Source organism: Poeciliopsis prolifica, unplaced genomic scaffold (assembly GCF_027474105.1).
Source record: "Poeciliopsis prolifica strain line A6 unplaced genomic scaffold, Auburn_PproV2 SCAFFOLD003, whole genome shotgun sequence".
NCBI classification, from domain to species: domain Eukaryota; kingdom Metazoa; phylum Chordata; class Actinopteri; order Cyprinodontiformes; family Poeciliidae; genus Poeciliopsis; species Poeciliopsis prolifica.
The window spans coordinates 12,741,244-12,767,248 of NW_026562378.1; the positions used below are offsets into that span (position 1 = coordinate 12,741,244).

Sequence of the window (26,005 nt, forward strand, 5' to 3'; positions counted from 1 at the left end):
CTTTTTCTAAATTCTCCTCATTAGTTTTGTTGGGAGTACAACAAAATGGTCATAAAAATGTATCAAACTGACACAATGAAAAAAGGGAAATAGTCATGATTAAACTCAGTTAATTAAATGTTTTTAATTAAACTGCCACAGATTTTTTTTTGTTCTGGTACATTAAAATGTTTTGGAGTTAACATTTTGGAGTTCAATATTATGACTGATGTTCCTGTAGATATATATATTTATTTACAGAAAGAGAGAGTATATCCATATATAAATAACATTCCCTAACAGACTGTAGTTCCAAGAAGTGTTCAGGATATAGAAGATGACAGTAAATGTACATAAAAGTTTTCTTTTAAAGTTGCCCTTGTGCTTTTGATCCAACAGAACTGCACAGGCTGTCAGGCCTGTGTGACTCATTTCTAAAAAATGGTGTCCATTGAATGACTTGTTTCAAGTTAACACATAAGTTATTAGTATTGGGTGTGCTTGCATGGATGGCATGCAAGCACACCCAACATTTAAATGTAGCCCCAACTTCATGTTGTCCATAAGTTTAGTGGCATCCCTTCCACCAATCACAGGTCTGAGAGCCCTGCCTGTCGACATCTAATGAAAGATAAGAGCCAGTTCAGTCTCATTTAACCATATTGATACCCATGAACATAGAGACATGCCACTACATCTCTCTGCACAGCTATTTCTGTCTGCCTGCCTCCATTCCTAACCAGCTCCCTCTCTCTCCACGGCCACGCCAAGAATAGACGCCTAATTGGCCCGGCACCCAATCACATGAACTCTGATCTCATCCCCCCACTGCCTCCTCAGCTCCCAGGCAACTGGGAAGAGGAATGGCCCAGCACACTATGGAGTCACGCTTCCTGTACTTCTCTCACACCAACTGATTGAGACAGAGAGCCGTAGCGCAGCTGGGAGTTTTTTTCTGCACCTTTCATAGGGAGTATCTCTGCGTCACCTTCCCTTCTGCAATCTTTATTTGGCAGCTCCTCTGCTTGGGTTTGTTGATGTTGCTCGCTGATATGGAATCCAAAGACTGAAAGCAACAACTGCAAAGCCTAATTTAGGCTGTCTGGGTTTTATTTAGGAGGAAGATTAGATTTTATTGTCAATCCCTGGTTAAAATCTGAGCTTTTAGATGAAGTTGAGGCCCATCTCATGTTATATGGATCAAGGTAATGTTGTCAAATGTTTCAATTTTGTTCTCCCAGAGTTTCTTTAGTGAAGAATTTATTTGAATTTTGTTGTACTGTCCCTTGGAAGTATTAATAGGCCTCAAATGTTGTTACATAACTTTCTTGCAATAATCACACAGCTTAGTGTGATTATGGGCTTTTGGCTTATTTTTAAAAGTGTGATATGCATAATGTAGTTATTTGGTCCCATTAAATATGTAGAAGCCCTTAAACTAGTAAAGAGTAGTAATCAGAGAACCTTGTTTGCCTCATGTTATTTAAGACAAAAACATTTAGAAGAAGAAACAGCTAAAAAAAAAAGCTAAGACTGACCCTGAGCACACCATACTGACTTTGAAACAAGGTGGAGGCCGAATCATGCTGCGGAGATGCTTTTTTTCCTGCAGTGACAAATAAGTTAATCAAAACTGATGGAGAGATAAGTGGGAATAAATATAGCAACATCCTGGAAGAACACCAGCCGTTTCTTGTTTTAGATTGGTCCAAAACGAAGATCAATATCAAGACCAAACCCTAAGTGAGAATCTGTGGTCGGACTTGAAGATTCACGTCCAGAGACACTCTCCATCCAGTCTGGCTGGACTTTGGCTGTTTTGCAGAGAGTAGTAGGCGCAAATCAGTGTTTAGATGTACAAAGCTAAAACATACCACAAACCATCTGCATCTGTAACTGGACAGAGAAACTATTCTACAAATATTTAGTCATGGAAGCTGAATGTGAGGTTCATGCTTATAAAACAACAAATGTGGACATGAGGGCATGTCTGATATAAAGCTTATTAATTAGTGGTTCAAAGCTAACTGAAGCCATGTGGGTGTGTTTGTGCTTTTTGCCTGTAGTGGAAGTTAGTACCACTGTGCAAACCCATCCCAGTTAACCCGACAACTCCGTGTGAAATATGACACAACTCTGATTCTTCTTTAAGGCATTCCTTTTCCCACAGTGGTCATAACATGGTGTTTATGTGCGTGTATAGTTGTAGGAGTGTGTGTGTGTGTGTGTGTGTGTGTGTGTGTGTGTGTGTGTGTGTGTGTGTGTGTGTGTGTGTGTGTGTGTGTGTGTGTGTGTGTGTGTGGATGGAGGGTGGGGGCTAAGGCCACCATTTCTACCAGGGCACATGCAGCAGCTGTCCTGTGGCATGTCAGCGGGGAGCGTCAGAGACTTGCTACAGAAAAGGTTCAGAACTGAGCTGAGAACTGCTGTGTGCAGTTTCCAAAAAGGTTCTTATCCCTCCTGTCTTTGACTAAACCTGGGACCTGCGCAGCCTCAACCATGGCGGATCAGTACCAATACAACACCAATGAGGAGAAGATTGTGAAGGACAGCCACACCAAGGAGATCGATCTAATTAACAGAGACCCCAAGCAAATCAATGAGGACGTGGTGAAGGTTTGTGCAGAAATGAGAGAAAAAAAACTGCCTTGACAAAGGTTACAGGGATCAAACTCACAGTCTCTAATTGCATGTTTGCAAATTTAGATAAAATTGCAAATATTAGAGTAGAAAAAATGCATTGTGCTGGCAGAGAAATCCTGAAATAGACCAGGAGCTATTCCTGTTGCTTGAGCAGAGCGAAAATTTATTTTGGGGATGGGCTTGAAAGAGTTGGAAACCGGTACACACTGTTGCTCTCATTTTCTGTCACTGTTTAGTTTTTTATTTGTTGCTATGGAAATATCACAAAATATATTTTTGCTGTTATTATTAAATAAGTAAGCATAATTATATTTTGTTTAAAAGAGTTGGGTTGGTGTAAATGAGGTGGTTAGTGTTTAGTGACTAAATGACTCACTGTAGAAACCGGTTTGTGCCAGATTTTAGAAAGCTGCAACCTTGAAGATAGGACTCAACTTATGAGATACTGATCTTATGTTGTAGGTCAAATTGACAATTTGAAATGTACAAAAACTGCAAAAATATTCCTACACAATGGCATTAAAAATTACTGCATGGTGCAAATATGTCTAAATAGAGCATGTAGATGATTAGAAATATTTCTGCTGTGCAAAGTTAACATATATATATCTATAGACATTAAAGTTTCAAATGATCCAAACTTTAGAGAAACTAGATGATAAGAGTAGAGTCGCTTTTTTCATCCAGTGCTTTATTCATCCAGAGTTAGATCCCTATGTGGTGTTTCCTTTGGAAATCGCCTTATAACTTCCTGCACCTTTCCCATGGAATAATTTAAAGAGGGAGATAAAGCTTCAGATGTGCCATGTGTGTCTGCCTGCAAAAGTTTGATTACTGATGATAGCTGACAGCAGTTCGATGCCGAGCCTCAGCTGAGAATGTAATGGCCTACTTTTTTCAGGAGGACCAGGTGGCTCGTAATACAATCCAACAACAGATTGGAACATTGTGAAGCCACTCTCTTATGAATTTTGCATGAGGCTAGATTTGATTTAGCAAAAATGAGGGGAATAAAGCTGTTTGACTGATCTGGGTGCACCATTAAAAGCCAATCCACCACTTTGTCTGTACATGAAGTGTGCACACTATTCGCTTCTCTTAGTGTGAGTGCTGCCTCTGTGGTTTTCAAAGAGTAAACTTTACATAAATTTGCAGGAACCATTTTACAGTCTGTCTCCTGCTTGGAGATGGGCTGTAAAAGTCTCTAGATCTGTACTAATGACTTCTGTTTAAACTGTCTTATTAGGTGGAGTTTGAGGATGTAATCGCAGAGCCTGATGGCACGCACAGCCTGGACGGAGTGTGGAGGCTCAGCTACACTACTTTCACCGTGTCCAAATACTGGTGCTACCGCGTCCTGTCTGCTGTCTTTGGCATCCCAGTCGCTCTGCTCTGGGGCTTCCTGTTTGCCTGCATCTCCTTCTGCCACATCTGGGCCGTGGTTCCCTGCATCAAGAGCTGTCTGATTGAGTCGCAGTGCGTCAGCCGCATTTACTCACTCTGCATTCAGACCTTCTGTGATCCTTTCTTTGAAGCTCTGGGCAAAATTTTTAGCAGCGTCCGCGTGGCACTGCGCAAAGAAGTCTAAGAACTCACACTGCAGTTTGAAATATAACCAGAGAAAGTGTGGTATGTTTTTTCTTTACAGCGGAAAATTTATCCGTCTCTGGCATCTTGCTTTGCAACCGACTCGTCCTCGTCTCATTGTAGCATGCTGTTCTCCGCCCTCCAAAGCCTGAGCCAGAGATCTAAAGCCTGACATGCCCAGTGTGCATTTAGCCAGCAGAAGTGCTGTGACAGCTGCAGCAGGCAGCATGGTTCTCTAACAGCTCTGGCAGGTCTAGGCTGACCCAAGCAGAAGAAGGTCCACTGTCATAAGGGGAAGCTCGGTTTTCACACCGACAGTGGTTCTAGAAGTTTACACAGAAAAACCTGAGATTTTGTGATGCTAAAAATGAGATCATGAAGAATCATTTAAAGAATGCTTTTACTCCTATTGTGGTGCATATCTTGTTAGATCCAGATGAAAAACAAACTGTTAGAAGCAGAAATATGTCAGACATAAAGTCCAGCTGTTCTATTAGGACTTACATCACATTTGTTCATTTATATCCTTTAACAAAAGCCAGAGAGATTACAATTATATTTGCCAAAAGACGTCGATAAAAATATTTGCAGCTTCAAAGATCAATAAGAATTATAATAATCATTAATTATATTAAATAAACAGTTTCCCACCAGAGAAAATTGAGTCCTAAAATCAAATGAAGGAGTTTTCAAAACAGCATCTTTCACTTACATATCAGAACTGTTCACCTCATTAGCTTATAACGGATTTGTTATTTTTCAGTTGTATGACCCAAACTTTTCATCAGCATGAAAAGTTTAGAAATTATTTATTGTGGATTGATTGTTTTACATCACAAATCCTGGTGTCTGCACAGAGATGTGTCTGTTCTCAGGAGGCACTATTTATGTACCCACTATTTAGGAAAAGCAAGAATTCACAAACATGCAAAAAATATTTTACATTAATTAATATTGCTCTAAAGATAGATTGTTGCATTTGTGTTCTTTAATTTGGTTCCTTTCAAAAGTTTTTGCATCGTTTTGTTATTGATTTACGTTATGTTGTTCACTATATACCTCAAAAAAACGAAATGAATTGTAAACAACTACTTTGTTCTGTATTTTGGAATTGTTTGTAAGTGCTTTATACATGCTTCATTTTCTGTCTTATTTATAAGGACCCTTTATTATGCAATATAGAAAAATTCTATTAGGTTATTTTTCTATTAAAAATAGAAACAGATTTCCCTGTCTCACATGCATAGAAAGATATGACATCTCTTATACTACTTTGTACTAGTTTGTAGTAACAAACTCTTTAAAACCTGTAATGAGCACAGTTAGTAGAATTTAGAGCATGTAATAATTTAATGTATTTGCAAAAGCTTTAGAAATTATCTGCAACAAACGTTTTTGGAATCTTCTGTCATTCTGGAAGCAGTGACCAGTGAACTGAGACCCACTAGAGGATGCTGTTGTGTGTTTTTTATGCGTTCTTTCATTAGACCATTTCTTAATGGTTCACTGCCACCACACCCTGCTTTGTTCATAACATTGTTTTTCACTCTTCTCACTGCGTTCTGGTCTTTTATTTCCCTGCAAACCTTTCAAAATATCAGTGTTTGGGATCCAGCAGGGCTGGAAAATGTCTGTAGTGGTGAGATTCAATTTAAAAAGAAGGTTCAAATACTCTCAATCAGCTGAAAAGCCACATTAATAACATAATTTTCTTTAATAACTGCAACATGTGCAAGTAACCCTTCATGCAAAAATTGATAGCCTCACGCAAGTTATTTGTGTGATTAGGCATGAAAAAATAGCTTTTTTTGTCTTTCAGCAGTGTTTTCACATGTACATCTATGTATTTAGACCAGTGCTTCTCAAATAGTGGGGCGGGCCCCCTTTGGGGGGCGCGGTGCGATACCTGGGGGGGCGCGTGTGATCCTGGGGAAGAGGCTTTTTTTTGGCCGTACTAGTATAAAGTGTAATTGCGCACAGTAGGCGGCAGTGGCGCTCTCATTGTTACTTCTGTCACGTTTGCGACAGTGCAACATTTTATGACTTACAAGACAACAGGTTTGCCTTGGTTAGCAGTGTTAAGTCAACAAAAAGCTCCGACTGCGTTCTGTCTATGGCCTCCGTTATTCAACAACCCCCAACATGAAAAGGTTTTTCACAGGGATGAAAAGAAAAGCGGAGAGAGACAAAGATAATGAGACAACAGATAGTCAACCGAAAGCTAAGAAGAGGAAATACGACGAAGCGTATTTAGCGCTTGGCTTCACTGTGACTACAGTTGGAGAAGAGGAAAGACCAGTGTGTTTGCTGTGTCTAAAAATGCTCGCAGCGGACAGCATGAAGCCAATAAATTAGCGCGTCACTTAAATACCTTACATCCCAATCACGCCGATAAGCCGCTAGAGTTTTTTCAGCGAAAAAATGTTAATAAGTAAAAATGTTATGCAGAGATGGATAGTCACGATGGGGACTGGGGGTCGCGAATAGTTTTTTTCTTGCTAGGGGGGGCGTAACGGAAAATAATTGAGAAGCACTGATTTAGACTAATATATGTATTTGACAAGTCAGTTAATGTCAAAACATGTGAAAACTATTAAAAACTAATTGTCGTTAAACTTATTCAGTTACATGTTAAGCCATCTTCTAACATTGTTCGGTTTAGTGAAAAACTTCCTGTAATATCTACATATTGTTGTCTCATGTTTCTAATCTCTTCATTTTCAATTTTGAGACCTTAGTTTCTTCTTTTCAGCTAGTCTAGATTATGTAAAAAAATATATATTTCCTGTGCCCCAAGACAAAAAAGAAATGAAAATTCTAAATTGTTTTGTTTCATTACAGGTAAAGAATATAAAAACAAGGTTTCTACTTTGGTCCATTTTGAGTTTTTGGATAAGTGATGTCTTCCTGGCTTTTGTCCTAGAGCTACATCAGGTTGCAAATACAATCTTCTTCAGCATAATTCAGGATTTTTAGCATTCTTAGCTCCCTCCATTCCTCGTCTTAGCCACGGAGCCTTTCCAGTCCTCAAGGGCTGTTGTCCTGAATGTTTCAGATGGGTTTCTGATACAACTCACCCGATTTAAATAGCTGATATATCTCCTCAGTTTGTTACCAATTCTGGTGAATTCACTTCACTTCGATATTAGCTTCACATTCTTCTCTCGAGAGCTTTCGTTCATGTCCTGCACGTAAGTCTTATAAAAGACAAAAACACTAAATGTATGCATGACACAATTCAACTAATCTGCAAAGATAATGTTTTGTAGAAAAGAATTATTGATGTTGAAGTATTTTTAAGAATAATAGTCACAGTAACTGTAAAAATGATAAAGTTAAGTGATGCATAATATCCACTTGAATGAGCAGACGATAAATTGAGATTTCCTCCAATTTCAAAAACCAAAATTTCAAAACTTTCACAATTATGTTAATGCTTAGTTGGATACTGACACCATTATTTTGTTACTCATACTATAGAAACTCAGGTAAGATTTATTCAGATGCACAATACTGTTTACTGTCTGTGAACCATGTTGGTCTGAAGATGGGTTTATGCTTTTGCACTGGTTGACCAGTAAGTGGTGTGGAACGGCACAGTGTTAAACTTAACCAGTTACATATAAGTAACTGTCCAGTGGAGTGGAATAGAAACACCCCAGCTGGATAAGCGTGAAAGACGTCAATTATATATTAATTATATTTTTCATTTATTCCCATTTTTAAAAGGAAAACTTGAAGCTCACAAGTAAGTAACTTAAACAAACAAACAAAAAAAAAAACGAAGACAAATTGGCATTTATGGAATACGGATGTCATAAGTCCTCCTGGAATAAATTATATGAACATCCAGTCTGATGCCCTTTAGAAAGAAAGTCATCTGGATATATTAGGCCAACCCAACAGAATATCAGGAAAAAAATATTTGTTATCTTCCACACTCATGGTAACAAAGCTGAAAACAATCCATAAAATACTGTCTTGGAGATCTTAGAGAATTTAAGGTATTTGGAAAGGAGGATTGTAAAAACGTTTTGGAAAAGTTGACAGGCTGCATAACACTCGTAAAAGTTGTGATACATGAAAAATGTAACAAGAAACTGCTAAATGATTAGAGTGGTCAATCATTATATCTGCAAGGTGAGTTTTTTCAATACGTAAGACAGTTTATGGAGACACGTACTGTTGGATTTTATACTTTTACAACAGAGGGAACTCAAAATTACATTCAAGACAGAAAAATAAACATGAAATAAATAGCAAATTATATAAAATCATTAATTATCTGGTGAAACTGCTATGCTGAGACATTTGTCTTTCAGCATCCCCTCCTATTAGCATCATCAAGAACCGCCATCATTATACGGTTAGGTATTCAGACAACCACAATCTTCAATGTATTTCAATTGGGATTTTATGTGATAGATCAACTCAAAGTAAACTTTGAGTTTAGGAAGGAAAATTATACATAACTTCTCTAAATAAAATGCTGAAATTGTGGCATACATATGTCTTCAAGAGTCAAAACGGTGGACCTCAAGGATATTTGCAGGGGTTAAGTTACATGGGACCTCCTCTAAGAATGCTTATAACTCCTATTTTAACAGTTTAAACACCAAATAGATGTTAACATCACAACAACCACAGTGGAAACCATCTTAGCAGAAGGTAACATTGGCAGTCTTCCTCATCTACTCTTGGGGGTACAAAGAAATGTCTTTGCAAACATGATAGCTTAGCACCTTCCATACAGGCAGGATACTTTAAGGTTTGTGAGTGTAATGTAACAAATGGGAATAAATACTTGCTGCAATATTTGTATTTGGAACCAGTTTTTTTAATTCCCCCTGGATTTAAAAAAAAACACTGTATAAGATGACATTCATAAATATTCTTCCAGCTGAAGTTTATCAGCTGGACACAAACAATAACATAATCAAAATCTGTTATTACCTTAATTTTCTTTTATTGTTTTTTCATCATTTGTCCAATGTTTAGCAGAAACAGGCATGGCATAATAAACTTAACAAAACCTTGAAGTAACAGTTTATATCTGTGCAAATATGTAACAAACTGAACAAGTTATAGCTGTTATATCGTATTTATAACAGAGGAACAAATTTATAGTAACAACACAGACAAACTGGATCCATTAGCTTTGCTGGTGACAAAACCGTAACAATTTACATCAACATTTGTCAAATAGTCTTTTTATTCAGTTTGTGTGCACAATAAACACTAAGATACATCTTGTACATTTAGATCAAGTATATAACAAAAAAAAACACATAAAAAGAGTTTCATTCAGTCTTTTTAGTCCATGATTACTTCATTGAAATTCATGAAAAAAAGATTCTGTTGATTAATGTTTTCAGATTCACAGTTAAATAATAAATTTATGCAGAAATGAAAGGACTGTGTGGGTTCTGTTCCCCCTTCTGGGCTTTAACAACAAGTCTTGCAGACAGAGGCATTTTGAAAAAATCGAACCGCTGGAAAATTTATGGGGAGCAGCATGTAGTGAGAGGCTGAGTGGGCAGCTTGGGAGACAGGAAAAAAAGGATGCCAGGGGCTTACGTAGTGGATGTCTGTGTGATGCTCTTCTGACTACTGGTGCTCTTGATGGCAAAGGTTGACGAGTTGCTCCTGTGGCTGGAGTCAAAGTCGTGCTCACAGCGGCACTGGGATGACTTAAGGTACCGAGCGGAACAGCACAGAAAGTTCTGCCTCAGGTCATGGAAGAGATGCCCAGCGAAGCACATATAGATCCAGGGGTTACAGCAGCTGTTGAGGCTTGCAAGCAGCATGGAGATAATAAAGGGCATGGCTGCAAACAGGGAGAGAGAAAAAAAGTTACTGCTGGTTGATGGAATAAGAAAGACAAACTGAGTCTGGATTTTGCTCTAAGAAGTTGTAATAGCCGTAATTGTGTAGTGTCTCTTTGAGGTACTGTAGTATTGCTAATGATGTCACAAGTATGCAACACTGCTTCTCTGTAGAGAATGACTGAAGAACGTGCTACAGCCGCTGGACATGATAGCTTCCTAACTTTTAGTAACGTTACGGGTTGTTTGAACTCTGCTCATCTTCATGTTTGGTAATATAGCAGCCAGGCTTTGTAAGGTTGGGGAATAACGTTTATTAAAGGACAACACTGTGGAATTGTTCTGATGAGCCTGCAGCCTCCTCTCTTCCCTTAAACACAACCCAAGCGTTACAAAGTTTTGGAGATGCTGGTGGAAACCGTAAATCCACCTCCAACACTTGTTTGTGTTAGCAAAAAAACATTTTTTACAGAATGCATTTTTTTTTTTTTTGTCATTGTTGTTTTAATGCAAGAACAAACCATTTCAGGAACAAACAGCCGTAATTCAACTTCCCAGCTATTCTTCCTTGATGACACACCAGACATTTACCTGAACGGACCCGTTTTAAAATCTGATATTTAGACCTTTCATTCAAACAATTAGCTTAATTCCAATCAGCTGGTTTATGAGTGAAGAAAGCATTTCTTTACGCCTTTAGATAACATTAGGTCAATTGATTACAAACTACAGGAGAAAACGTAATAGAAGGTAGATTCTATTTCAGCTTAAAGACATAACATTTTGAAAATTACATTTTAAAAAGAGTGGCTACAGATATAAATAAACCAACACCAGCTGCTGTAGGATTTTTGCTGTATTGATTTTAGAGTGAGGGTTAAGGCAAAACTCTTGCATTGTTTATCGGCTCTTTAAATAAAAATGATCAGAGGGTCCTGTGGAGCTGACTGAATGGCAGCTTCGCTTCTGCTGGTCTCCCCCAGGCAGTTTGTTTCCATACTGTGATTTACCATCAGCATGTGAATGTATGCGTGAAAGGCTTAACGTCGTGCTTCAGAATCCTCTGGACCAGATAAAAACTGTACAAGTGCAGACCATTTACCTCTTAGCAATACCAGCAATTTGCACAAGAAGCATTCTTGTACAAATCTCAATTTTATTTTTGTCTTGTTTTTAAAAGCACAGCTTAGCAATGTTGCACAGTCACGAAGAAGAAATGTTACTGTTTAGTTGTTAACTGTTATTTGTTTTAAATAACATCTGGTTATTGCATTAGGTGTTTTTTGGTGGTTTCAACAGTTGCATTTCTGAATAAATGTTTAATAGCCAGCATCGTAAAAGAGTCATATGCATGGCTCATTGGTTGTACAAACGGTTCTCTGCAATATTAATGCAACACAAGATATGTACAAGGATTGCTAATGTCACTTTCTGACATTATATCAGATTAAACTTTTCTTGGTTTAGGTCTGCTGGGTTACCAAAGCTCTTTGTGTTTGAGAAATGTATATTTTCTTTAATTCTGGAGTCAAGTTTATAGGCTGCCAAGGTCTTATAGACTAGATATCCTACAGTGGTTGAGAGGCGCAAATACACAGCAAACAGCAAAACAAGCTTCAAACAGATGAACCATGGAAACTCGTTCATTTACAACATAAAACAAAGGCAACAGAAAAATGCTGCAATCACAGAAAATAGGAACAAAAACCTACAACAAAACCAACAGAACAAATGAAAACAGAAACTGCTGCGATCAACAACCAAAATGGTGCAACCACAGGAAATAAAAGCAAAGGGGAAATGCCATTGCTATTAAAAACAAACAACAATAAAAATGAAACTCACTCCACAAAATAGAAATTCCAACAATTTTATTTATTTTGAATATAAAAAACTTGAAATGTCTCATATCCTTTTTAAAGGTGACAAGACTCTCAGCATTTTTCTGTAGCATTTGTGTTTTTGTGTTTTGGAGTTTGCATCACTCGTTTTGCCATTTGCTGCACTTGCATCTGTCAGCCACAGTACTTTCCAGCCCTTCCCAGTTTTCTGAGTGAGAACAGGGCATTTTAAGAATCACTCCTAATTATTGAGTTTATTGCACTTAATCTGTTCTCTGTATAATTTACTCCTTAACACCCATGGTGTTCATACTCCAATATATCTATTTAGGCCATTAATTTTGGCACCTTCAGGTTCAGAAAATCGTATTTTAAGGATGATGCAGAAGGGAAAACATTCACATTTTTTCCCCTGATAACAGGCGTACATCCATTTAACTCAAATTTTCTTATTGGAACTATCTAAAACTTATATCATCTGGAATTTCCAAGGATTTTTAAAAGCAATCTCAGTGTGAGAAATCCCAGAAGGAGCAGTGAACTGAGATTATGCAAACAAATAAAAGAGGAACATTTTAGCCTGATGCAAATTCAGACAGCAGGGAAAAATATTATTTATCTTTTCATACAGTGTCTTTTGATATCGGCTTTCAACTATAAATCAAATTCTCCGTGCAAGTTTCACCACAATATTTGATGGAAAAAATGCACTCTTGGCTTCAGAATAGTGAAATTGAGCAGACAGGAGGTCAAATAGTCAGGGGCAAAATAAAATTGGCAGATTTTGCTGAAAAGTTGTTCTCAGTAGGACAGAATCTGTGTATGTAGAAGATTGCAGGAAATGATTGAACTTTTCTTATGTAACAGCCGCAATCGTGATTTTGTAGATCCCAAAAAGACTGAAAGCTTTTTCTTTTTGCACAGAATTAGTTATGAATTTTCTTTCATCCCCCACAGGAATACTGGCCTTAGTGTGCTACTGGTAAGGCAAAATAGCAAGAGAGTTATTAACAGCATGGACATGCACTGCTTAGGAAAGCGTGCTTAAATTTCTAAATCTTTGAAACTTAATGCTCTGGGAAATGATGCGGGAAACAGAAATGACTCTTTTCAATCTGAATATTTTAGTCTTTAATTTGGTGTCAGCATCTCAGACCTGCAACAAGACTCGTTGTTGAGTTCATCAGCAACAGGTTAACAGTAAATGCTCACAAACTAATGAGGGAACAAACATATTCTGTATGTGCTTTTAGAGCATGTGCGTCAAGGTTTAGTTTTTCTAAACTGAAAGTGTTTGCTGTTTTCTACAAGAATAAAATTGGTTCTCAGTGTCTGCTTCGATCCTATAGTCATACAGAGTTACTCATGCTGTGCTTAAAGGTTTTCTCTGTCACTCAAACCAGACAAAAATAACTAAAGAAAAAGACAGCACTTTAAAACTACAACACACATTAAAAAAAGCTGTGGCTTTGAAATGGTTTTACAAAATTTCGACCATCGCTGACCGCAGACATCAATCCAGACTCTGAAGAGATATTCGTCAGATCCAAAGAGGTGATACTGTTTCTTGCCCAGTGATGCAGTGATAGATTACAGAAATCAACCTGAAGTGGTACCCTGGATGACATTTACACTGCTAACTCCACCGTCCACCTGACATTTGGCAAATGAGTTTCAGATCATGTAATTAGTTTGTATCCTGTATTTAACCTCATCTCAGTGGTTGCTAATCTTCCTCTCGGTCTGCCTGTGCCCGAGCTAATCTTATTGCTTCTGTCCCTTAGATTCATTAAAAACTGCAGAGTAAATGCCATCATAGAGGGCATGAAACTTTTACACACCGCACATGATTAAGAAGATCTGTCCTCTCTGGCTCATGCTCATGGATTAAAACATGACTCTACTGCGTTAGTTAACCATATCACAGGATGTGCCATCTTGGAGTTTCCACCTCTGGAATGTCGAGGAAGGCAGATGGTGCAAAAGACCAACTGGATTTTATCAGGGATTTATCATCAAAGCAGAGGAGAGCAAGGCCCGGATCTAATTTGAATATTGTGTGGCTTCATGGAGAAAAAGCCCGTTGCTGAATTGGCTCATGGAGTCTCTCACAGGGGAATGATAGATCACATGGCAAATGAAACGACAGCCTAATCACCCTGCGGGTGGTACATCTGTGTGGCTGTCAGAGCTGATTCTGCCCAGTCCAAAAGACTCCAGAGAAATTCATTTAACTCTGATTGTTGTTCATCGATGGTAAACATGCATTAGCCGTAACCTCATTTAGATTTTAACACAGAATTAGATTCAATGTTAAAAAGAAAGAAGCTTTTGAGTTGTGCTTCCTTTCTTGTAAAAGACACAAGAACTGACCTTTACAAAAAAAAAAGAATAAATAAAGACTTTGGAGATTGAATGGTGGAAACTGTGCCTATTAAAACCCTTAATGCAAATCAATAGTGGGGTGTGAGTCAGCTTGCAAGGACAGCAATCACTGCAACAAGATGCTTCTGCTCACAATCTTCTATTTTTCTGTGGAGTTTGTCGGCTTCTGAGTCAAGGTTTAACCTTCAGCTGTTTTGTCCACCACATAATGAAATCTGTCTGGCTGCTAAATGTGAAATCACACATGCAAGCGGCTGATTTCACTCTACGGAATCAGGGATTTTGTTGTCTTCTGACATTTTCAGAAATGAGACAGATAAGCCTAATCAGGTGCTAAAAATGGTAAACCTGTCTGCAACTGGTCTGGACTCAGCCATGATATCCCAGTGTCACTAAGCTGACTTCTCATTTGTTGGAATAGATTATGCTCCTTTTATAATAAAGATATGCTTTTAATTAGACAGAAAAAGTAACTTAAATGTTTACATTTGATCATTATTGTGCATGTTTAACTTGTTTTGGTATGACCTACTGAGCCAACAGTGAGCTGCTTGCATCTTATGTCCGAAACATTTTTATAAATTTAATTATCTAATTTTATAGTAATTATAATAGTAATTGTTTAAAAATATTGAGTATAAAGGTGAATGCAATCAGTTGGAGCTGTCCATTATTTCTCTTTTTTCTTTTTTTAGAAATAAATAAAATAAATTAAACCACTACTTTAGCATGCTGATATTGTTTTTCAGCAGCTTTGAGGGATTTATTTGTACCTTTTAAAGTTAACTTGAAGATAGAAGCACAAGAAGATAGCTAACACTTGTTCCATTTCCTAATCTATATCCAGAATGTAAAAATTAAGAGCAACATTTTATTTTTCATAATGTATTGTGACATTAAAATATGTCAACAAAAGTCATAAAATTAAATTAAAAGACATTATTATTTATTGGCAACTAGTTACATAGTCCATAAAATGTTTTCTCATCTCAGATATAAAGAGAAATGAAGCTGCTTTTAATTATGACTAAGTCAACTTTCTGAAGGTTTTCTTTCTGACTGTACGACTGAAAAGAAGAAAAGTTTCACACCTGAAGCCTTCTGGGAGCTCTAAACAATTGCTGATATCTCTTATAAATGCCTTGAAAATGTATCCATACCCAATGAATGGTTTTACGATTTTTTTATGAATAAAAAGGTGAAATGACCAGCATCCATTTAGATTTAGCTTTCTTTAGTCTGTACTGTAGAACCGCCTTTCACTGCAGAAAAAGCTAAAGGCTTGTAGAGCCTGTCTCTGCCATCTTTGTATTTCTAGAATCAGAAATTGTCACCCACTCTTCTGTGAAAGAACAACTGAAGCTCAGTCAGATGGGAGAGAGCAACACTGTTTTTCACCACTCAAGAGTTTGCATCCTCACATATATATATATATATATATATATATATATATATATATATATATATATATATATATATATATATATATATATATATATATATATATATATATATATATATATATATATATATATATATATATATATAGACATATTACCAGCTTTAAATTTTCACTTACTGATTTAAGATTGTAAAGCAACATACGATTCATTATTATTCAATAAAAAGTAACAGATCTCATTGGGAGTTGGGTATTTCTCAGCCTGGTGGTTCAGGCTGAGAAATCCTCACATTCGTGCAGCGAGACATACAGGAGAAAACCAAGGTCAAACAACCAGGGGTCTGTTTGTCATTAGGCTCAGTTTAGCAAACAGGTGGCATTCACCTTGCATAAAAACAAGTCCTCTTATCCACAGCGACTCTAAGAAACAGATTTTATTTTCTTCAGTCCAAAGAAATACAGCTGTAGCCTTTGATTACCTATAAGGATGTGTACTTACTGTTGGTTTTAATGCAGGATTATGTGATAAAGTGGTGTATAATATATGACTTAAAAATGAATGAATGAGATGAAACATCACTAATATTTTTCAGTATTTGTAATGTGGACATTTTTCTGCTTGGCTGAGGTTTATTACCCAAGCTGTCTGTGCCAGGTTTGCTCTTTGCGTCTAATTAACTCTTTATCAGCACACACAGATGACACTCCTGCTCTCCTTTGTACACAAACACTGGCACTTGTCTCAGCCAAACTCTGCCATTACTAAGTGTCGCTGACATCCAGACGTCAGCCTCCTCCTCTGCACCGACTCGCCCTCCCTGACCGGAAATGGATTAATCGTTTTCGTCTTTTTCCACACACCGAAGCTTTTTGTCCTTTTTCTGGCCACTATTCCTCTAAATATAACAGCGAGGTGCGGCATCACAGCCGATTACGTTTTCATCCAGCACGTGTCTTTGCTTGTAACGCATCAAATGGACAGAATTGGAATAGCTGGTCCAGAATTGCAGCGGACCCACAAAATGCTTTAAATGAATTGTCCAAGGTCGACCATTGTATTTCTTTTATATAAGTCCATTATTTAGTAAATCAAAACAAGTTTGATTTTCCTCTTAGTTTACAAATTTTCAGTCCAACTTCAACAAAAGAACTGATTGTCTTCACAAGCACTGGTTTTTTCCATCTATTGATTAATTAATTTGCAGCATGAAACATGACTCCAGCATCAGAAATGATACAACATGCAACTTTAAATGATGAAGCTAAATAATAATAAACAATCTTAACTCATTTTGTTTTATATTCAAAAGATTTTTTATGGTCTCAAAATTGCTATGATCAACCTTCAAAGTACAGAATAAGATCCTTTTAAACAAACGCTAATGTAGTTCTACAATCTGCATGAAAGGAGCTCTTGAGCGCCCCCTACTGACCTGGTGGAGTTTCAGAGGTGAAAACAATTATAAAAAAACATGTTGTTCACTTGGTGAAATAAATATTACCCATGGTACCATGTCCACAACTTGGGGAAAAAAATTATCCAATATTTAGACCTCAAATAATGTTTCTGCTGCTGATTTTCATCTGCAGCAGATTCCCTCTGAGTCATGAACAGACGGTGTAAGTATGTAAGAAAATTTGCTAAAAGAATGGTAGGAAATGTGAAACGACCTTTTAAAATACTTAAAATGGTCAAAGCTACACTGGATTGTTAAGCACTGAACAGAGTTTCTACAAAACATTGTTTTTAATGTTTAAATTGTTTACTCTGTTTGTGGAAATCCTCAGAGTATTTCTAATGTTTCTGAGTTAAAGTAAAGAACATGCCTCAAACCTGGTCGGAATTATTTTATAGGAATTAAAAATCACACTTTTTTAGTTCTTAGGTATAATTTCTTTAAGCCCAAAGCTTCATCTGCAGAGTGTTTTGTGTGTGCAGAAAAATGGACACACGCAGAGTACAATTCATGCAAGAACCACTTTGGTTTACAACATGTCATCTCTGTGTTGCAATTTCTGTCTTATGCTATATTTTTTTCTGAGGTTGATAGTTGTCGTGTGCATTTGGTATGGTTATGGTTTCAACTATTAGTTCAGAAATACCCCTAAGTTAAGCTAGAGAAGCATTATTTGTATTTATTTTTACATCTTTCCTATAATATCTCATTCTCATGACAGTGTTTTGAATTGCATTTACTCAAAGAGAAAAAATAAGAACACAAATTTAAGTGTATAGCCCAGAGGTGTGGTCACTCACAGTAGATACATAGACCACATGCAGTAGGTGGCTGTTAGTCACTTATTGTGGTTAAATGTCAAAGTCCCCCTCAGGCACCAAAGCAGCCTGATGCACGCTTGTGCACACTAATTTGATTAATCATTAGCAGTCAATGAGTCTCTGCAGCTCAGGAAGAGTCTGTGGAAAGTTGTAAAATTCTGTACGCATCCTTTCCTTGAAAAAAAAAACACTATTGATCCTTTAATCTTAACTCACACAACATGTCTTAGCAATATTGCATTCATTAAAATAAGGTCACGATAACATTTTTTACACTACAACATCGGGTAATTGTAGGATAAATCGGCATCCTGTACGTCAACGCCTTCACATGTCTGCTTTCCAGGAACAGAAAAACATCCTGACAAACATTTTGGCTCTGCTTGGAAACTTTGACCTCATAAGTTGTCAGAACAAGCAAAATTGTTACCAGAGGCCAAAAGTGTCACAATTTATTAAATCAAAAATTTGCTAACATTTTGAATATTAAAAACGTAAACTAATAAGTGGATTGAATAATTTAAAAAATGTATCTAGTTTTTAACATTAAAACGTTTTGAAATCTAACGATCAAAATATTTTATTAGATTTTGATTCTTTATTTGCTAAGATGCATAATATGATAATTGTAGCATTGATCTATTTTACATCATAAAACATCTGGATATCCTGCCAAGCAACCTAGCTGCTGACCAATCAATTTGTCTATAGCATTGTTAGTCCCGCCCCCTGACTTTCATAAATAAAACATAAAATGAAAAAATATGGTTTTGTTAGAGGACTATAAAATAGTTTAATAAAATAAACTCAAAAAATAATTGTATAAACTTTTAGAAGTAATGAATACATTAGTTCATTATTTTTGATATTTAATCATTAGAATATTTTATATCTCATTTAAATAATTATGAATGAGGGCGTTTGTATGTATGTTTAGTTTTTTTATTGTTGTTTTTTTACTACAAATATGAATAATTATTTATCCAATTATTAATGAGTTGCATTGTGGAACTTTTGGCTCTTGAAAGGTCACATAATCAACACAAATCTTTGACAGCTTACCTTCCTTGTTTGTGATCAGATTGTGGAATTATATACCGACTTTATCTTTGAGCTGCGTCTGGCTATTTTCTGAAGTCGCCAAATGGTACAAACACAAAACCTCCAGTTTAATCTGGGTGTAAATTCTCAGGATTACCGAGTCACACTGTATAAATCCTCTGCATTCTGATGAATATTTGTTGAGACCCGAAAATGTCTAATTTTACTATAACCGATTAAACCAGAGATTTTTGCGCATGGAAAACAGCTATTATTGAAGTCAGATGAATGAACAATGATAAATTGCATATTTTCACATGGCAGTTGATTTTAAAACATATTCAAAGGGGAGATAATGTTTTCTGTGCTGGCGATTTGAAGTGTTTCAAGTGCGTAATGCACCATATAGCGCACAGCCACCGTTTTGCGCACAGCGCGCATTCATTATAACAGCCTTTTTATTCAACCTACCCTCACGGGGTGCAGCTGGATCCCACGCAGACCACATCTGGACCGAGAAAAAGGGGGTCCAGCACACGATGTACGCCACCACAATCACAAAAGTCATTTTCACGGTGGTTATCTTCGCCTTGGAGATGAGCCTCACGCTGCTCACCCGGGCCAGCGTGTTACTTTTGCAGGTTTTGGGGGTCAGGCTGATGCACTGTTCGCGTCTGGTTTTCAGCTTAAAGTTTTGCCATATCTTAAAGCTGATCAGACCGTAGCAAATGCTCAGTATGGCCACGGGGATAATGTAGATAGTGAGGCTGATCCATGTAATGTAAGCTTTCGCTCCCCAGGGTTTCACGAAGTCGCCCCAGCAGTCGTACACTCCTGAACCGACCTCCCTGAGGGAAAAGATGAACATCTGCGGGGTGCTGAAGAGCAGGCTGAGGAGCCAAGAAAATACCACATAAAAACGATCTTTTCTTCTGTGCAGAGAGCGGAGAGGCTGGCATATGGCCAAACAGCGGTCTACGGACATCAAAACTAACATGTAAGTGGATGCAAACATCCCGACAACCTGCAGGTATTTTACCAACCTGCACAAAATATCTGGTCCGTAGAACCGAAATGTGATGTCCCAGATAAGTTGAGGGAGGACCTGGAATACAGCCACGACCAGATCGGCGATGCTCAGGTGCTTCATGAAGTAATACATGCGGGACTGGCTGTGTTTGGTGGTGTGAATGGCCAGCAGGACGCACAGGTTCCCTGCGAGCGCCAGGAAGAGCACCAGAGCGAGCACGGTCACCTCCACCTTCGCCACCTCCTCATCCCTCTTCAGGGGGTTCGTTTGATTCAGCCCGCCGGTCCCGTTCAGGAGGCTGGAGTTCCTCCAAGATTCGTTCAGTTGCCAGATATCACTTTCATTGGAAGTAGTTTCCATTGCTGCAGTCTCGTCCTCTCTGCAGACAGACTCGTAGTCGTTTGGTCACCAAGAGAGGGGTCGTGAGCGCCCAAGTCTTCCTTGCGTCCTTACAGGAGCCAAGGCATCATCAAGGTCAGTTCATAATTCCCAGATGGCAAAAGGGTTTTACGTTGTCTCGGACGTCACCCATAGTCTGCAAAAAGAAAGAATGTCAGGAAATATTTGTTTTATTATTCTCCAAACAGAAAAAGATAATATTTTGTCTAAAGAAAAACATCCCGACAACAAAACTGAAGCTGCAAAACATTAAAACAAAATTATTAAATACATTAATACAGCTCACCTGCATGCAATCCACCAAGCAACACAAATATTTAGAAATATAGTTTTAGAAAAATAAAAAATGCGGCGTTTACACCCAAAGTCTAAGCATGAATGTTAACACTGGAGATGAAGAAAATAAACTAGCGTCATCTCTGCTGAGAGTCTTCGGAATGGGCAGCAACACAGCGCATGAGCCCGTGTTATAGGGTCCCCAGTTCGTCAGGAGCAATAAAAGGTCCTACTTATCACCACCACTTGGTGGCCGTGTGCACTTTCACTGATCGGTTCTGAAGCACGAACCTTCGGCAGGGAAAGACCCCCAGAGCTGCATTACATCTAAACAATGTGCCAATTCATACATACACGAATGCATACACGAATACATGCATCTCCAAAATGGAAAAGTAGATTTATTTTACTGAAATTTAAAAATTGGCACATAAACTGGCATTTTTTCCAGTTAATCTTGCACATTTACTTCAGATAGCTTTCTTATTCGGATGTTTGTTTTTTTAATGAGTGCTGAGTAAAAAAGGAGAAAGTTTAGTGGAAAGAAGAAAATGTGGAAAATGTTACACTCCAACTTTGACACAATTGTGAAATCAAGCCTTTTCAAGAGATTATATCCTTGGACTGTATAGTTCATGTACATGTTTTTCTGTACTCACAATTCTGCAGCTATAACCTTCTACGTAAAGCATGGCAATGAGAATTAAGTTCTTTGGACAATAGTTATTTGTTCTTCACAGTTTTCATTTAACATGCTTTCACACTTTGAATGTGTCTTTTCAGCAAATTGCTGTTTTGGCTTAACCTCAGTTTGGAAAGTGTCAGTGACTGTCTGCTGGATAACTCAACACTCCCTCCTTTCATTCAGTATCATAAGATGTTTTTCTTTCTTTTTTTAAATTATTTTTCCATTGATCAGATGTAATATTAAAAGTTTTTGAGAAACCATATTTTGGATTTTCAGGAGGTGTAATCTCTATGTTTGTGTGCATCTGTAACTTCCCCTCTGTAGTATTTATTTCTGGTCATTTCTGCATTTCTAAAATTATGTTAATAGAGAATATCCAAAAAACAAAAATCTCTAAATCAGGGTGAGTGTTAGTGGATAAAATCAAATATTATCAGTCATGCTTTGAATGTTAATGGATTCAGTGATGTGACATCATCACGGCTCTCCCCTCTTTTGAATCCGCTCTGGTAATAAATGGATGGATGCATTTGTCGGCACATAAAATATTTGAGTCATACGCTTGCTCAGGAGAGGCACTAAAAGCACCGGCTACATGTTCCTAGAAAATCACCCTCGGCGCTGTAAACATGTGCTTTTTATTGCCCATATTGAAAGGCATCTCAGAGTGGATGTGTTTGCCTGCTTTGAGCTTTTCTAAAGTCGTATTGATCTTCTGGGAATGTAAACTGTTTAGCATCATGGGAATAGGACAATGCACTTTGTTATTGATTTTACTTTTATGATGCACGAGGGGACATCTTTTTGTTCAATTAATCTTTTTATAATTAATGTGCTCATAACCAGTTTATCAGTACAGAACAAAAATGACTGAGGTCCTCTTCACTTGTCCACAGAGGACATTTGCCTACTTCAATTTATTGGCAGTCTTTTTTGATTCCTATCTTTATGTCCATATGTTTCATTCCAGAAATTTCTCAGAGGTCATTTCTCTTCTCGCTTCCCACCACCATTCAGCCAAGTGCAATTGTGCAATGCTAAAGAGTTCAGTGGTTGTTTTTCCAACAATCAAAATTACTTAAAGTAAAATCAGCTGTCTAAATTAAGTGTTTCTTTCAATGACACAAAGTCAGATCTTTGAAAGTTCTCATGACGGCAATAAACACTGTTTTCACAATCATCTGGAATCTACAGTGAAATGAGAACAAGACACTGAATATGCATCTTTTACTGCTTTGTTCACAAATTTATTAACGACATAGGATACACACTTTGGGTAAAGCTCTACACAACTTTAAGTAATCTGTAACATTTGAAGTTCACCTGAAAGAAACTGTTCACTTTGAGGAAAGAATGATAAATAAATGCATAAAATTGACAGACTGAGTTCAACATTTTTGTTCAAAATGACTCAAACTCAAAACTATTAGTTTTCTAAGGTATGACTTTACATTTCGTTTGACTGACATGACATAAACGATAATGTTTTAAGTCTGCAGAGAATTGTATGTAAGTAATTGATATAATAATGATATCTTTATTTGTAGGTTGAGATCTTTGCAAAAAGGGCTTCAAGTGAATCATCTGAAATTCAAATGTATTGCTAAATAGTGTGAGATTACGTTTCAAGCTCTTGCTGACAGGTTAAAGAGAGCAGAACGAGTCAAAGGCTGGATGATTTGAATGCCAAAGGAGAGACGGAGGGGAGAAAAAATATTTCTCTTACTGTCAATGTGAAGCCATTTCTTAGTTGTTGCTGCATTTTTTTTTTTTAACCAAAAACAATCCTGCATAAATTTAGCAAAATAAAACTGTTGTTTATATTGCTCTGTCATTCATAAGTGGAAAAACTCAAAACAGAATTTCCCTACATTATTTAATTTTGTTCTCATTTTTCAGTCAAACTTGAGTTTACTTAAAAACACTTCAATCCGACATGTGTGTACCACTTGCATATTCTTTCAAATGTCAAATAAAATACTGTTACTTCTCCAGGGATGTGATTTGTGAGCCAGAGAGCCCTACCCGCTTTTAGGTTTGACTTTGGAAAATGGGCACACGTCCCAGGATTTTAAAGCAGTGGCAACAGGGCTGGAGTTAATTTAGAAAAGGCCTTGGAAATTAAAAGAATAATGATGCGTTAAATCAAAATATCTGCCTTTAGAATTTGAAATGCATAATCACCTCTCTGGCTATATCTGCTGAGCCACAAAAGACCAGTCAGCATGTGAGTAATGAAATTCGATGGCCTGAAAAAAAAACATGATGATGAGTGAAATTGTCTCAGCATAACAAGCGATGCTGAAACCATTTTGCATCGTTAAACAAAATTGAGGTTCCACAGAAACTGATGAATGGATGGATGAGGGTTCAACAGTTTGAAGATGTCGCAGATGATGAATGAAGAGATGAAATGGTGCATTTATAATTTAAAAAAACAAGCAAGTCACCTTATTAATTTAAAGCTTAAACAGAAAAAAAGTTTCTTGTGATGTATTTGAATTTTTTGGAAAAGCAAAAAGTTTTTTTTTAGGTCAAAACTGTTCATACACCTTGGAAATGTCCAAATTCATGAGATTTTGAAGTGCAATGATGTGAAAAAAGTGTTTGGACTCTTTGCTCATTTAATTTTTTTGTCGCTCTTAACATTACATCAATTTAAATATTAGCAAACACCCATAAAGATGATATTTATGCAGTGATATTCCTGCTTCTTCCAAATGAGCTCTGGATCTCTGCAGCTCCTGCAAAGTTACCTGGAGCCACTGAGCTTCCTCTCTGCTCTCACATCCTGGTCTCTCAGTGCAGGAGAAAGACCATATGTAGACTTATCGTTGGGACTTTTGTGTTTTGACATAAAGAATTGAACAGCCCAACACTTTAAGCTTCTACACTTTTTTATCCTTGACCGTTGTCACATGTCTTTTTTTTATTTTGAAACATCATCCTGTTTTAGTTTAGTTTAGGTCCAAAGAAATTGGGGAATTTGTGGAATAGAAACCTCTGTTTCAACCTCTTAAAGTCTCTCAAAGATGATTAATTGGCTCTTTAAGTTTATGACATCATGTATCTTTTAAAAACCTTTATTATCACCAAACTGAGATTACAGAAAAAATTACTATCTACCGTTTGGACGCGCAGCAATTTTACAAAATCCACTCCAGACCAATTTGGACGTCGCAATTGCATAGACAGAGAAAGAAAGGAATTGTGACGTAATTGTAGTTATTATACAACATTTGTTTGACAGTGCTATACAAGAGATGTTTGATTGTCTAAATACAATCATTAATGTCTCTGATAGCCCCACAAATGTTTTTTCCTGTTTATCTTCATTTTCTCAAACTAAGTGTTTGCGAGTAACACAAACAAAAAAGTTTGAGGTTGTCACTTTCTCACACAGGACCAGGTTGTTTTGGAAGAATTTTTTTTTTCATAATGAAACAAAATTATCATTCTTTGACATGAAACTTTTAAGTTTTGCAGAAAAGCGAAAACAGAAGAAATCAAATGGCTTTTCACAACTGTGCATTATTAAACTGAAGGACAAATTGAATCAATCAGTTATCCATAATTTGGAACATATAAGGAGTCTTTAAAGGATCTTGTGTGAAATAGAAAAAATGAGAAGTGAAAACAGAAGGCTATTGTTTATAGCAGATAAAAATTAATGTACTAAATATTGCTCTAAACTACCCCTACACTAAAGACGTGGCATTTTGAAAAAGAGTAATTTACTGAGGCTTTTCTTTTTAAATAACATTAGTTCTACATTTAACAAGTTAAAAGAAACAAACAAGACTAATAAAACCAGAATAGAATATTGTCAGTGGTTTAACACATTTACTGGATGTTATTTTTAGGCTTCAGATGGATAATTGGCTCCTGGTGTCATGATTTGCGGCAGAAGCAAACAGCAAAAAGTCGCCACTAAAAACAATAGCAGCTGGAAGAGTGAGAACGGGTTGAAGAGTCTCAATAACTTTAAGCATGATCCAATTACCGTAACCAAAACAATGAACATTGATAATTGGCCCTTAAATCTCATCCTTTCTTTAACTGAGGTATGTTTCTCAGGACTAAATACGCGGCAGCACGTTTGAATGTTAAGGTAGAGGAAAATGTTTGAAGAATCCCTGCTGATGGAGTCAGATTCGAAAGCAAAACACAAAAAAACGAAGAAACCGTTTTAGTTAGTGTGCAGAAACCGCAGGAAAGCGAACAGAAGAGTATTGTTGTTTAAACTGACTATAACAGCAATTCTGAGTTATTGTGGCGTAAATAAATATTCTGCACTGATCAAACCACTTGCAAACAGATCAAATGCAAGCATCATTGTTTAATATGTTTAAATATTCTATTACTGTTTTAATTTTCATGTTTCTAAAATGAAATCACTGGATGTAGGTTTAGTATGTGTAATCAAAGACGTGACAATAAAATAAATGTTGCTTGTGAATATTTGGTATGTTTTCTGAGCACGTTGTAATTCAATGTGAAATTATAGTTTAGAAGAAATGTTGACAGGAAACGTTAGTTTTATGTGTAATTTAAATGTGAAGAAGTGTTCTTTTACTGTAGACAGCTTTAGGACCTAATTTATTTCTTCTAAAAACTTTCAAGTATTACAG

General features: G+C 36.9%; 2 protein-coding genes across 2 annotated transcripts; one reads left to right on the top strand and one right to left on the bottom strand.

Moving 5' to 3' along the window:
• The first annotated feature begins 2,316 nt into the window (after positions 1-2,316).
• On the top strand, positions 2,317-5,761 carry cav3 (caveolin 3). Its single transcript, XM_055025397.1, has 2 exons — positions 2,317-2,595; positions 3,869-5,761. The coding sequence occupies exons 1-2, from the start codon at positions 2,479-2,481 to the stop codon at positions 4,208-4,210; spliced, it is 459 nt and encodes a 152-aa protein (XP_054881372.1). The 5' UTR covers positions 2,317-2,478; the 3' UTR covers positions 4,211-5,761.
• A 2,804-nt stretch (positions 5,762-8,565) lies between these two features.
• Positions 8,566-20,831, bottom strand: oxtra (oxytocin receptor a). Its single transcript, XM_055025382.1, has 3 exons — positions 20,697-20,831; positions 19,453-20,546; positions 8,566-10,036 (listed from the first exon to the last, which is right to left on the bottom strand). The coding sequence occupies exons 2-3, from the start codon at positions 20,369-20,371 to the stop codon at positions 9,783-9,785; spliced, it is 1,173 nt and encodes a 390-aa protein (XP_054881357.1). The 5' UTR covers positions 20,372-20,546; positions 20,697-20,831; the 3' UTR covers positions 8,566-9,782.
• Positions 20,832-26,005: the final 5,174 nt, after the last annotated feature.

Bases quoted from the DNA above. Each gene is read 5' to 3' on its own strand.
- cav3 (XM_055025397.1), top strand. From the start codon at position 2,479: ATGGCGGATCAGTACCAATACAACACCAATGAGGAGAAGATTGTGAAG. The intron at 2,596-3,868 runs GTTTGTGCAGAA...CTGTCTTATTAG, and splicing joins TCAATGAGGACGTGGTGAAG to GTGGAGTTTGAGGATGTAAT.
- oxtra (XM_055025382.1), bottom strand. From the start codon at position 20,371: ATGGAAACTACTTCCAATGAAAGTGATATCTGGCAACTGAACGAATCT. The intron at 10,037-19,452 runs GTAGGTTGAATA...CCCTGTTTGCAG, and splicing joins TCCAGCTGCACCCCGTGAGG to CCATGCCCTTTATTATCTCC.